Here is a 15,069-nt window from a genome sequence, read left to right as displayed (position 1 = left end):
GATTTAATGAACTATTTCACTCACATGTGGTGAGTGGTTGTTTTTGTAAGCTTCACCAAGTGATGATTTATAACTATACAGGACATCTGTTGCTTCTACCAGCCCAGCATCCATTTCTCCTTGTTAAAAGCCCTACCTCCATTCATTCTTCTGCTTGGGGTTTCTGTCTCGGTGGGACTATCGTTCAACGTACCTCACCCTCCATGGCCAAGAGACAACCAAACCTAGGCCACGCAGATTCTCTTCCCTAGGAACCTGAGTCTTGCATGAAAGGCACAGCGCAGAAGGCTTTGGAGTGGATTCCTCCCAAGGGTCCAAAGGGACCATCCGCTGGCTCTTGCTCCTAGGTCTTCTCTGAGCCCAGTTCTTCAGCTTTTTCTTTAATCCAAACAACCAAAGAACAGCCAAAGAGCCCTAATACAGAAGCTTAACTCTCAATGAGGTTTATTTCGGAGACATTTCCTCTGCCTGGAATGCCCTTTACTCCCATCTTTATGTTTCCAAATACTATGTATTTCCTTTAGAGATATGGACTAGTTTAATAGTTTTCTTAGATATTTGAGCTACACTTGATAGGTCTCCATTTAAGCAGTCATAAAAGGACTGTCTGGATTCAGAAAGACAGATGGACCTAGGATTCATCCCAACTTTCCAACTAACTTAATGTGTGTGTGGCAGCTATAGACGTGCGTGCATCAGAACTCCCTTCAGGAAGGACCTGCTACAGGAAATGCGTTACCTTTCAGCACTCACCTTAGCAATGGCCTGGCTCTTCCCAGCCTGCTCCCCGCTGATGACCGAGCTCTGGATGGTTTGAGAGCTGAGCCATTGCTTTCCAATGCGGGACTCCTCTCGTGGGCAGTCCCTGCTCTGGGGATCCCCACTGACCGGCCAGGAGGTTCTGAGAGCTGCAGCGCAGTGTGAGGCTCCATCAGGTCCTTCTCCTTCTCATTTCACAGGTGTCACAACTGCGTGTCCCTACTCACTCCCGCTCACTCCCTCTCTTCTTCTTCACACAGCTGTTTCCCCAAATGAATCTCCTGCACTTCCACTGCCATCTGATGTTTGCTTCGAGAACCCAGTCTGTGCCAGTGACTAACCTCTAGTCTTCTCATTTATAAAACAGGAGCCCCGCTGTCTACATCACAGGGTTAAGGTGAAAATTAGAGACTATTTCTCCCAGTGCAGGTCTTGGTCACAGAAACTCATGAGTGTCTTTTATTGACATATAAGTACACACAGAAAAAACGCATCAGGCCTGAGAGTACAGCTCGCTGAGAAGTGAAAAACGGAACGTTTCCAGCCCCTCACAAGCCTCATGCCCCATCTCAGTCATTATTTCCTCACTCCTCCTCAGAGGCCACCACTGTCCTGATATCTAACACTAAAGATCAGTTTGCCTGATTTTGAACTCCCTGTAAGTGAAATGATACAGTATACTTACAATGTCTGCATTATTCCATAGAACCTTATATTTGGGGGACTGAAATCCCTGTCGTCAATAGGAGTTCATTTTTCTTGATTGTTCTGCTATATTTTGAGTTGTGAATATACCACGACTTATTGATTCTTTCTACTGTAGATGGACATTTGGGTTGTTTCCAGTTTATGGCAACGATGAACAACGCTGCTATGAATAGCAGTGAACATGTCTTTTAGGTGTAGACCTAGGTTGGGAAATGCTGGGTTACAAGTATGTGTATGTATGTTCAGCTTTAGTTTTTCAAAGTGATTGTACCAATTTACGCTCCTGCCAACAAAGTATGCGAGCTCCCTGTGCTCTGTATCCTCATCAACACTGCATGTTGTCCCTTTTCATTTTAGTCATTCTGGTGGGTGTGTAATAGCATTGTACTGTGGTTTCATTTTGTAACGGCTTTATTGCTTAATTTGTATTTCCCTGGTAATTGATGAATACCTTTTCAAGTGTTTATTGACCCCTTGGCTGTTCTTTCTCTCTGTTCAGCTTTATTTAGGTATATTTTACATACCATAAAATGCAGTCATTTAAAGTGTGCAAATAAATGATTTTTAGTAAGTTTACAGAGTTGTGCAACTATCATCACAATCTAATTTTAGAACATTTCCATCATCTCAAAAGGAAACCTCATGCCCATTCACAATCACTCTCCATTCTCAAGCCCTCTCCCCTGCAACCACTTGTCTACCTTCTGTCTCTATAGATTTACTTTTTCTGGACAACTCATATAAAAGGAATCATTACAACATGTGATCGTTTTTGACTGGTTTCTTTCACTTAACATGTTTTTGATGTTGGTCCACATTGTAGCATGTATCAGTACTGTACTTTGTTCCTTTTCATTGCTGAATAGTATTTCATTGCATGGATATGACACATTTTGTTTACCCATTTACCTGTTGGTGGATATTTGGGTTGCTTCCACTTTTTAGCTATTATGAATAATGCTGCTATGGATATTTGCATACAAATCTTTGTGTAGACATATTTTGTCTAGGGCACATACCTAGGAGTGGAATTGCTGGCTCATATGGTAAACCTATGTTTAACGTTTTTAAATGCCGAACTGTTTTCCAAAGTGTTGCACTATTTTACATTCCTACCAGCAATGTGTATGTGCCTCAGTTTCTCTACAATCTCATCTATTTGTTTTTGTCTTTTTCATTTTAGCAGGTGTGTAAAAGTATTGCATTGTTTTTTTTTTAATTTGCATTTCTCTGATAGCCTGGGAAGTTGAATACATTTCCACATATTTATTGACTACTTGGATGTTACCTTTTTGTGGAGTGCCTGTTCAAAATCTTTTGCCCACTTTTCTATTGGGTTGTCTGCTTTTTCCTATTGATTTGTGGAAGTTCTTTATATCTTCTGGGTAGGTCTTTTGTGGATATATGTTATGCAAGCCTTTTTTCCATTTTGTGGCTTATCTCTTCATTTTTATAAAGATGTCCCTAGATGAACAGAGTATCTTAAATTTAATTCAGTCCATTTTATCAACTTTTTCTTTAAAGTCAAAGTCTTAATGTTCTGTTTAGGAAATCTTTGTTTACCCAAAGTTCATGAAGATATTATGTTTTATTTTAAAAGAATTATAGTTTTATATACGTTAGATTATTTACAGTCTATTTAGTATTTTTGTTTACTATGTGAAGATTAATTTGATTGTCCATTATTGTTTTCGATATAATTTATTGAAAAGGCCACCCTTTCCTTCACTCCACTGCACCGTATCTGTCACACACAAGGTAATTAAGTGTGGGTCTCTTTCTGGACTCCTGATTGTATTTCATTGTCTGTCTTCGTGCCAATGCACACTATCTTAACTGCTAGAGCAACTTTATCATAACTCTTGAAATGTGGTAGCCTAGACTCCCAAGTTTGTTCTTCTTCTTCAAGATTGCCTTGAGTATTCCTGGCCCTTTGCATTTTATATAATTTTAGAATCAACTTGTTCCCATAAAATATCTCCTGGGATCACACAGAATCTTTAAGTCAACTGACACGTTTACAATATCAAATCTAATTCATTAACATGGGATAATCTGCCAGTTAGGTCTTCTTTAATTTCTTTCATTAATGTTTTGTAGTTTTAATATAGAGATCTTGTATCTCATTTTATTTCTTCTTAGATACTTGATACTTTTCTATATTGTAAATGGTATCCTTTTAAAATTTCATTTTGTTTATTGCAGGTTTATGTATATACAACTTTTTTGTTGACAGTGCATCAAGCTGCTCTTCCAAATTCACTTATGATTTCTAAGTTTATTTGCAAATAATAGCATTTTCATTCCTTTCTAAGTCTTTTAATCTTTTATTTATCTTTTAATTTTATCTTTCTTAGTTTTCTTGGTTTATTGAACTGACTAGGACCTCCAGGACAATAAACAACGAGTGGTAAGAGTGAGAATACTGGACTTGTTCCTGATGTCAATGTGGTAGATATATATATATATTTTTTTTTGTGAGGAAGATCAGCCCTGAGCTAACATCCATGCTAATCCTCCTCTTTTTGCTGAGGAAGACTGGCTCTGAGCTAACATCTATTGCCAATCCTCCTCCTTTTTGTCCCCCAAAGCCCCAGTAGATAGTTGTATGTCATAGTTGCACATCCTTCTAGTTGCTGTATGTGGGACGCGGCCTCAGCATGGCTGGAGAAGCGGTGGGTCGGTGTGCACCCGGGATCTGAACCCGGGCCGCCAGTAGCGGAGCGCATGCACTTAACCGCTAAGCCACAGGGCTGGCCCACAATGTGGTAGATTTTAAAAAATTTTTAGATTTTTTTTGCTGGGAAAGATTTGCCCTAGCATCTGTTGCCAATCTTCCTCTTTTTTTTTTTTTTTCCTCCCCAAAGCCCCAGCACATAGCTGTATATTCCAGTTTCAGGTCCTTCTAGTTCTTCTAGGTGAGCTGCTGCCACAGCATGGCTACTGACAGACGAGTGGTGTAGGTCCATGCCTGGGAACTGAACCCGGGCTGCTGAAGCAGAGTGCACTCAACTTTAACTGCTAGGCCATCAGGGCTGGCTCTCAATGTAGTAGATTTTTAACAGATGTTTCTTGCTATTCTCCTAAGAAAGATCCATTAGGAACAGTCTGAAATTCCCCGTAAAACCTAAAATGCTAGGGTTGGTATGGGAGAGTTTCTTCAACCTTTGATACAAGATATTGGTTATTTCTCTAATGAAAAAGCATATAAGAAACTTGAAAAAAGCAGAATTAAAAAAGTCCCCTGACAAGTCTATCAACATGTGACACACACACTGACAGGAACAACTAAAGAATGAGAATGTACTTACTTCTTAGGCCCTCAATGAACTTCTTGGTGAAAATAAAGGAGCCAACTTTTTTCTTACCAAGAGCAAGAAACTTCAGTGCACATGACCTCACTTAATCCTCCTAAGAACCATGTGAAGTGGCCATTATTTCCAATCAGCAGGTAAGGAGATGGAAGCCTCAATGATCCCGTAAGTTGCCTAAGCTAAGTGCTAGGTGCTACATAGTTCGGTGGGAAGTGACAACTGAGTGTTGAGATGTGCAATCTATATGTGCCATACAAATTCTGAAAAACAGAGTCTGGCTTAAGCACTCAGAGCTGTCATATGAAAGTTTAGCTTGAACTGAGTGCCCTGAGTGAAGTAAAGGATTTACATTTTTGGTGAAAAATCAGAATTTCAGGGTGGGAGAGCCACTGTAAGTACAGCAATGAAGCTGGAATGATCACGGCCTCTGTGTGTCAGTGTTCCAGGGCGCGGGGAGAGCAATGGGAGGGAAGCCTGGACAGGAGGCTTAGCCAAAAAAAGAGCTTGATAAAAATGCTTTCTCTCACAAGATCTTCTCATTTACTCAACCCAGTTTTCTTCCCCTAGTTACTATGCCTCCTTCCACAATACGCATACATGAGCTGTAATACTTACCAAATGCCTGCTATGTGTAACATACAGTGTAAGGTGCTGGACTTGTTATATGTGTTTGCTCACTGTTCATCATGGAACAGTGGTTCATGCTTTTACTTAGTTAAAATTTTGACATTAAAAAAAAAAATCAAACGTAGGCATGCACATAAATAAAGTAGTCCTCTAAGGTTTGTCACCAAAAAAGCAGGCTTCTCTCCCATCTCTCTCACCTCAAAAACAACTTTTCCTTCTTTTACTTCGTTTAGCAGATTATTTTATTTCCATGTCACTAAATAAGCTATTTCTTGATTTTTAATTTTTAGATATTACCCATTGATTTCCCACTGTGGAAAATGAGGATTTAGGTAACTTCATCTTCCACACCACCTCACCTCCACACCACCAAGTTCTCTCCCCATATAATTATGTTGTGATTTTGATCAGTTTAATATTTACTGTTAACAATGTTATGCCATTCGATCACTGGTCATAGTTTACTTTTTCTTTTTTATACAACATTTTGCTTTCTTGGAGTTAATACCTCCAAAAATATTAACTGGAGTTAATAACTGCCAGTTTTTTGTTTGATTTTAATTTTAGATAAGTTTGTGCTTAGAAAAAATATCAGCACTGATTGTACCCTGGGGCCTTGAAAAACATCCCCTCCACTCACCTCTGATTTCAGCCACAGAGGTGTGGATAGTTCCATCCAAGCACAGATTTATCTCATACTCTTGGCTTTCTGGCTCAGGGCCTTCTCTGACACTTAAGGAGCCTGCCTGGCCAAAGTACAAGGTGCAGCTTGGTCCTTCAGATGATGGTCCTGGCAGCAACTCAACTAGGAGGAGTGAGAGTCTTGGATAAATGCCACAGCCACTTGTCTTTCAGGAGACAATTGTGGGAGCCATCATAGAGCTTCTTAGAAGATCTGGTGGAATTGAGCTGCCACTGTCTACACAGCAAAGGCTCAGTGACGTGCCCATACTGACCTTTCCACTTCTCCATCTCAGTCTCACAAGTCCCTCCTTCCTATTTTCTGGGGTCTCTAAAGTAAATGATCTCACCTGTGTTCTTGTCTTAGGCTGGTTTAGGGGGAACCTCTCATTCTTCGCTAGTTGTCTAACTTTTAAGATACTGAGATGCATTAGGAATTTTATTAGTTCAGTCTTTCTGAAAAAGTCTCTCTAGGAGCTTCTAATATGCTTCAACATGTTCTCTATGCCTGGTGTGGTATCATCCTTGGGTATCCCATCACCATCATCAGGGGATTTCCTTCATCTCTCTCCTGTGCTGAATCTCATTTTCTGCATTGTATGTCTTCATTTTGCTTGGTTTATGCCCTTATTTTTAGGAAGTACATCCTCTAGCTTCTTGAGAAAGGCAATATGGGAGGTAGTTTTTGAGACCATGTACCACTAAAAATGTCTTCATTTTATCCTTAGGTTTGACTAATAGTTTATTTGGAGCCAGAATTTTAGGTTGGAAATTTCTTTCAGAATTTTGAAGGCACTGCTTCTGTTGACATTCGAAGCTATTGTGATTCTTATTCGTTGGTATTTGACCTGCCCTTTTTCTTTGGAAACATGGCAGATCTTCTCTTTGACCCTGAAATTTCATCACGTGTTTTGGCAGAGGTTTTTTCATTCACTGTGTTCTTTCAGTCTTAAACATGAAGTTCTTCAGGACAGGAAAAATTTCATGGAATACTCTGATTTCTTCTCTCTTCTTTCGTTGTGGAACTCTGGGAGATTGGATAGTGGGCCTCCTGGGCTGTTAATTTTCTTAACTTTTTTCCTCTAATATTTCCATTTCTTTTTGTTTGATTTCCTGAGAAATTTCTTCAACTTTATATTCTAAACCTTCTATTGAATTATTCAGCTATGCTCTCACATTATTTTCTAAGAGCGCTTGTTGTTTTTTGACAGCACTTTTTATTATCCTACTTGATTCATAGTTGCAACATCTTTCTCAAGACATTTTTCTTTTGACACTTGCTTCATCCTGCACAGTCTGCTTCCTCTAAGTGCTTTCTCCCCAAGTGCTGTCTCTCTTTCATGTTAGAGGCTCTCCTCAAATGTTTTAGAACTCTTGGGTGTTTAATCATTTTTAATAGTATAGGACTGGAAGACTAACCACACGCTCTGCATGCGTGGGGTGGTGGGCATGTCAACTATGGTTTTCACTGTATGGGTATCCAGCTGAGCAGTTTAGCCGGGACAACTCTGATGTCAGGATCTCTTTAGGTCTTTCCACTTGCACTGGCCAGACGGCACAGAGAAGGAGGATATTGGTCTTTGTATCCAGTATTATAAGCATTTCCTGTTTTGAGTATGCTTCCCTGTCATCTATGGTATCCAGTGTCCTTCAGTCCAGAGGCCCCATTTAACATACCCAAAATAAATAGCCACACACTTATTGAAATCATATCATATGTGCATTTTAAAGTACAATACTTTATATTTTCATTTGCATAAAATTTTATTGTTTGTATATTGCATAGTGAAAAGAACAGAGTCACAAGACTCATGGTCTGGCTCAACCGCTAACTTGCTGTGTGAATTGGGTAAGTCTCTTAACCTTGCTTAAACCCTTATTTCCTCATCTGAAAAATGGAGATGATAATACCTATTGTACAGAACTGCAAGACTGAATGAGATAGGTATACTGTTTTCCTCGTAAGTAACTGCTCAAAATAAATCTGTAGTCTGCTACTGCTGATCCCGGTTCATCATCTCAATGCTAACTGTTCTCTTAATGCATTAAGACAACAGGTACAGGGTAACACATTAATTTGAATACTAACAAAAGCAAAAGAGAAGCAAACTCAAGAATGGCCCTAACCTTTCTTATTTTTGGAATACTGGTTTTTATAATACTTATTTAAACTATCCTATAAGGAATTCAATTTCATTTAAAGATTTTTTTTTTTAAACATACACAGAATGAAGACCTACATATGTGAAAAACCCAACACGATGCACACAGTTGCTTTACAGTTCCCTCTGATAGAGTATAAGTAAAATACACGTCACGGGCAGTTAAATACTTTCCCCTACATTAGGGATGATAATATATATGAAGAGTAAGTTCTTATGCATTATCCCCAATGTAAAACAAAATCACAGGTGTATTATACTGCTTGTCAAGAATACATACACACGGTGGCCACATCTAGACATAGACACCCCTTCTAACTATATTTCAATATCTTCTGTATGACTCTCTACAACTATTTGTAGTTGAAAACACAAAACTCCCTTTTAAGGCAATTCTGGATGATACTGAATTACAAAATACTTGTGTTAAACACAATTGCATGTATGCATTGAACCTCCAAAGTACTACTCTTAAAAGGTAAACAAAATTTTTATACAATATAAAAAAATTTAAGCTGCTCTGTAACCCTCCTTTGCTAAAAGTTAGATACATTACACCACTCCAGCAAGAGATTAATAAATAAGGATTAAATATTCTATTTTACAAAAACATACAGAATGGCCAATGTAAAAGTGAAAGGCTTATAATTTCTTTATCAAATTATGTTCATTAAGAAGGAATAAAACATGGTAAAAAAAATGAAAAAACTGTCACTAAATTTATCTCTCTGAAGATAATCACATGAGTTATCTAAAAATATCATGGCACCCTTGTTACAAACATTATTTTTTTTTAAAAAGACTGTGTTTCCTGGAACTAGAGGACTATTTGTCTGATAGCTTTTATTAAGCAAACTTGATATAACCACCACACAGTGGCAAGAGATAGAATAGCTGTTTCCAGCTACAGAAAATATTGAATTCTCCCTTAAAGTACAGATCATCTGACATATAACCCATAACAGTTAAAGCAAATCATAGTGTAGTTTGTACTGAATTTCCTTAAGATATTTTTGCTTTCCATGGAATATGTTCATTTTCCTGTCATCTGAGATCAGTTTCTGTTGCTTAGTAACTATTTTCATGTCCAGCCAAGATGTAAAGATTGCTGTGTGCAGTAGGATTTTCTGTTGGCCTACTTTCCAAAACGACAACCCTGCAATTAAACCAAAACAGAAGGCTTGTTTAAGAGTAAAAACAGAGACTGCATCCTTCAAATACTAACATCTTACCAGGAAAGAATATCATTGTTCACATTCTCTTAAGACTACATAAGATCACTGATGCACAAATTCAGCTTTATGTTTTATAGCTTAAAAACAAAACTGAATAAATTGATGAATTTATGAATACAAAATGTTGAAAACATTTCTGGATAGTCTCATTATCTTATTCCAACTAAAAACAAATTTGCTTCCTCATATAAGCCAAGAAAAGGTATAATAAAGCTTTAGGATACACACTAAAGGAAGAGGTGGAAGAAGGCTGAGGGAATAGAACAAGATTCTGAAAGACACCCATCCAAACTGTTCTTCAGTTCTTCAAGGTATTTGAAAATAAATAGTTAAAAAAAGTATGAAATGGGGCCTCTCTTGTCTTTGGAACAAGAGCAGGGAAAGAGTTCAATCAAAGGACCAATAAGAAGAAAAATCAAAAAAGTGCCATATCATAGCATTTATACTGTGGGGAAGACAGGTTTAGAAAAAAATTTAAAATAATATACCCATGCAGAGAAAAAGGTCCAGAAGGGGAAATTGCATAAATACTTTATATTTTTCTAGTGTATGAAGTTTATACAACTAACATATTACTTTTGTAATGAAAACAATAAAATAGTAATGTATACTTTATATTATGCATTATAGGGAAAATAAAATTACCTATAATCCAACTGTCCAGAGTTAACCATTATTAATATTTTGACATACTTAGGTTTTTTTCCCTAGACACAAATATCTATCTTTAAACAACAATTTTTTAAACTACCTTAAAAATTAAGACAAAACAAAAACTTTGGATAAGATATAGATCTTAAAATCAAGGAGGTGCCCAAGTAAGAAGATAACCAGAACGAAGCAATAAGCTAAAAAGAGCAGTTTTTTTTAGGGCAAACAGTGACAGAGAACGGAGAAACAATACAGACAAAGAAGGGACTAGTTGCAGGAGGAAATTCTGGGGGGAGGGGTGGAAGGAGAGAAGTCAGGAGAAGGGGCTTCGGGTACCCGCCTCTAGTAAGCAGAATTCTCCCACACCAACTCTCATTCAAAGGCTCTTTGCACCAGGATCATCGGACGATCCACAGTTCTTCTGTCAGCCCTTCCTGCGGAAGCAAAGTGCCTCCCATTCTGGAATCACTTACCGGCTGGTCCCCAATTCTTTCTCTCTCTTTCTTGCAAGACTAATTGCTAAGTTGCATGCTCTGTGGGTCTCCCTTTTCTACTCACTAAGGTAGTCACCATTAAAAAAAAATCCTTTATCTCCTTACAAAAGTCTCTCTAAAATTTTTATGGAGTCATAACTCCATTTCCCTCCTTTCCTTAAGTGTCTAAATATTTAAGCAATGATTCTGTGATTAGAGGTTCTCAATTCTTGCCCAGGATGAATGCATACTACTATAGCCAATTCTGCTGCAGTAACAACTTTTGTAAGTTTAGGAAGTAATGTGTATTTTATTAGTTGTAGAGGTAGACTTTATAGACTTTGGAGAACAAAAGCTACTGAATTTTTTTCATAAGATGGCACAGTTTTGGAACTTGTCTTTCATTTTAATCAGAGAGACCACATAATTCTTTCTAATTTAGATTGACCTCAGAAAGTGAGTGGAATATCTTCTGAGACAAAGCACATGTCAAGAGGTGCATATTCTGTCGGATTTATATAGTAATGGTTAATAGAAGGTAACATGCCAGGAAGAAATGATGAAAACAAAGAAGCCTGAAGTATGTCATGGTACTAGGGACATCAGCACCTATCTGTATTAACATTTTTTGTCTTGGCTGAGTGTAACCATCTCGAGAACCACAGTCCTCATACTGACAAAAGACTGCTTCATCGACTAATTAAAATATCATTCTCCCTCTCAATAAAGATACGGGGAAATTTCTCTAAGTTGCTGAGCCCTCTGAGTTTTGTTTGAAACACAGTCACAGGCTGATAGTATAATTAAGAACACAACCACTGAACTCCTTTGGTAATTAAAGTAAAACAACCAAACTATTACCTGTCTGATCCTAGTAAGCGGAAAACTCTTGTTTCATCTGAAATCTCCTGGGTAACCTATGAGAGAAAATACCTATCAGTAATACCTTAGTCCCCATATTATTTAAATAATAATTTAAAAATCATTTTGATAGAGCAATTATTAAACAATAATTTTTGATAGACTCAATTCCTCAAATGAAATTTTACTAAGTTTTTTTTGACTGCCTATTAGCAGAAATAAACCAACATTTATGGAACATCTGGTATGGGTCAGGTACTTTCCTTAGAAGAACTCTTTGTGATATTATTATAATTCCCATATTATTGCAGAAAAAACTAAGGCTCAGAGGTTAAGTAACTTGCTGAAGGTCACACAACTGGTAGACCCTAAGATGTGAATCTGGGTTTGCTGACTGCAGGGCCCCTGCTCTTTCCTTTATATCCCAGTGCAGATGCTCGAGGGGGCACCCCATGGCCCACCTGGTGTTGGCTGAGTTGTGGGGGATGCCCCCATGCCAGTGTCTTACATCAGTGCATCTCTGGTGTTCCTCTGCTCTGTTTTCTCCAAAGCTGTAGAAGGAGGTACTCAGCCATGCGCAGGTACTATTCCAAAGTGTGGGGAGTGTATACCCCTGGGGGCAACCCTTACCCAACAGGCATAGCAGTTCGTGTATAAATGCACCAGCCTCCCCACCTTCAAAGGAGTCAATGCTGAGGTGTGTTCTACATCGGTCCTTACCGGTCCCTATGGGATTAAGTCTTGGTTGCCCATAGTGGGAACAGTTTATTAATGTGCTCTTTATTGGCTTTTTACCCCTCTCCATCTTATATTCCTCACTCCATCACCTGTCTTCTGGGATCTACTCCCAAATAAACTACCTGCACCTGAGTCCTTGTCTTAAGGTCAGCTTTTGAAGGAACCCAAACTATGAAAGTGCGGATATAAAATAAGTGTAAAAATATCCTGTTATCAGTGAATTTGCAGTCTAGCTGGGAAGACAGAATTAATAAACTTGAATCAGAAAATATTTTAGGTGCTGTACCAGGTGGAGCTAATTTTCAGAGTATTAAGGTCAGAAATGTTCCAATCATTGTGGACTGGAGTGGCTGAATATTACTTTACGACATTAGAGCTTCGCCCAAATTGAAGGATGAGAACATAAGCGGAAAGAAAGAGGTAAGCAAGATGAGTTAAAAATAGGAAACAGAATTTGCACTTGAGACTGAACAACGGGTATCATCTATAGATTTCTAACCACAGGAGTGACACAAGGAAAACAGCATCTAAGGACAATTAATCTTATGGCAGTAAGTAGGACTGTAGGCTTTATAAAGTGCAGGGACCTGGTGACATTTAGTGACATGGCTCAGTAACTAGAAAACTGACATATTCAAAGACAGCTGATTTATGTCATTTTCTCTTGGAAGCATTCTAATTCTGCATTCATATAAGAGGTGGAAACAGTTACATACAAATAAGAGTGTGGATAAAACCAAAGGCAATTCAAATAGAAGATTTTAAGCTTTAAAAGAAATCCACAAATTTGTGAGGCGCTGGTGTACAAAAATTACTCAGGTACTCACACAAATGGGAAATGGCTGTTAGTATTGTCTTAACTATAGCCATGTGCACATAGCGATGTTTGGGTCAATGATGGACTGCATATACGATGATGGTCCCATAAAATTAGTACCATATAACCTAGGTGTGTAGTAGGGTGTATCATCTAGGTTTGTGTAAGTACACGCTACGATGTTCACACAACGATGAAATCGCCTAATGATGCATTTCTTAGAACGTATGCCTGTTGTTAAGCAATGCGTGACTGTATCAGGATTCATCTTTCAAGTCCCATCTCTAGCGTGTATCTCAGCTAGAAGTGATTTTTGGAAACCCTTCAAATCCAGCCTCTGGCGCATTGATAGCTATGTAACTCTGGGCAAGTTACTTAACCACTCTGAGCCTGTAAAAATGAGAATATGAATAGTCCCTAACCCTACTGGATTATTAGCCTTAAATAAGCTCATATTTGTGAGGTGCCAGGACACAGATGTTACAGGGTTGATATTATTTATAATCCTACTTCATTGTGTCTTACAGTGCTGTAATAATAGCATCTTGTATGCAGTTCGTACTCAATAAATATTTACTAAATGAGTTGATTTTCTTAGATATTCCTTAGTCCTGTGATCCAATATATATTAATTTAGAATTTTAAATATAATATTAAAAAAAGCTACACATTTATAGATTATGGAAAAGTCTTATTAAATTTAGAAAAGTTTAGCAAGCTTAGCAACCACATTTACAAATTACAGATCAGAGGACCGAAAGTGTGTAAACTCATGTTTGACAATTCCTGGTGGCCACCGAGAATTATAAAATAAATACAAAACTGAACGTTATTTGAAGGGAAAATATTAGCCATTTTGCTCTATCAGTTCATAGCATTAAAGGCACTAAACATAGGAATGTAGGTTAAGAGAGAAAATGCATAAAATGAACGTTTTAACATTTAAGATCTTTGTGGGACTCACTAGCGGTAATCTGAGAAACCTTACCTCATCTGATTTGAAGCTTTTACCCTGCATTCCATGTTTCCAGAAAGCCAGCACGCTGTCTTGAAGGCATACTAAAAAAGATGAGGGAGAACCGAAGCTCAGATGAAGCAGAGTAACTCATACGTTCTCCTTAACTGTTGTCAATAAATGAAAATGCAAGGCTATTTAAGTGCTTGTGCAAAATCTCACTGTCCAGATCACTAGTTCCCAACATTGCTGTGGCTGAGGCATGCCCAAGCTCACATCATTTATTGAGGCAGAGTCATGAAGTTTTCAAAGATATATACAACAGGCATTCATTTAAACAGGGTTAACTTCTGACAAGCTGGAGATCAGTATAGTAATTTCTCTATCATACACTATCTTTTGTCTTAGATGAATAAAATAGTAAAAACATATATAATTGGTTTTTTGGATAAAAAATGGTCATTTAAATATTGTCATATATTTAGAAGTAGCTATTAAGGACGCATCTTTTCTTTATGTTCACATTTTCCCTATTACAAAATTAATTTTTAAAAATAAACCTGTCTCACAATCCAAACTTTAACCCCACATTGAACATTTATCATCTGGGAGCCAACGCTTACTCGGAGGGGCTGTCAGTTACAGCATGCACTGCTGTGGCCCAAGCCCAGCCTCCTCAGGCCTCCCGAGCCCTCTGGGCCTTTGCCCTGGCTTCGCAGGACCCGCTGCCCACACGAGGAGTCACAGATTTGAGCCATGCTTGCGGCCTTCCAATGTTTTTGGATTCAGGAGTGACCATGACCCCAAAGTGTGGTCACCACATGGCATGACATAGCCTCTCCTGCCCTCCTCTCATCTCCCATGCTCCCAGGTGGCCTGAAGGTCCAGGAAGGAAATCTGTTCTTGCTGTGCCTTGTCCATCTCTGTGTCCTGCTTGGTGCCAAGCACAGGCCGGGGCCCTCTGAGGCACCCATGTGGGGCCACTTAACAGTTCAGAAGCAGAATGGGCAAGCCCCCTAGATGGGGGAGGAGCGAGGCCTGTGGGCCTTTCCTGGCAGGGGTCTGGGGCCATTAAAGCGCAGTGTGGG

General features: G+C 38.5%; 1 protein-coding gene across 2 annotated transcripts in view; it reads right to left on the bottom strand.

Moving 5' to 3' along the window:
• Positions 1-7,796: 7,796 nt before the first annotated feature.
• The window catches only part of MAP4K5 (mitogen-activated protein kinase kinase kinase kinase 5), a 110,540-nt gene continuing 103,267 nt past the window's right edge, over positions 7,797-15,069 (bottom strand). For both annotated transcript variants that reach the window (XM_087421820.1, XM_087421824.1), the window contains 3 exons: positions 14,015-14,085; positions 11,472-11,527; positions 7,797-9,407 (listed from right to left, as the gene is read on the bottom strand). In XM_087421820.1, the coding sequence (XP_087277946.1) occupies positions 9,320-9,407; positions 11,472-11,527; positions 14,015-14,085 (215 nt within the window). In that variant the 3' untranslated portion in view covers positions 7,797-9,319. The remainder of the gene's footprint in view (positions 9,408-11,471; positions 11,528-14,014; positions 14,086-15,069) is intronic.

Source organism: Ceratotherium simum, chromosome 3 (genome assembly GCF_057802395.1).
Source record: "Ceratotherium simum simum isolate JZ-2026a chromosome 3, ASM5780239v1, whole genome shotgun sequence".
In the NCBI taxonomy this organism is placed as follows: Eukaryota; Metazoa; Chordata; class Mammalia; order Perissodactyla; family Rhinocerotidae; genus Ceratotherium; species Ceratotherium simum.
Note: the sequence above shows the minus strand (reverse complement) of the source record. Positions and strands in the feature narration are given on the sequence as shown.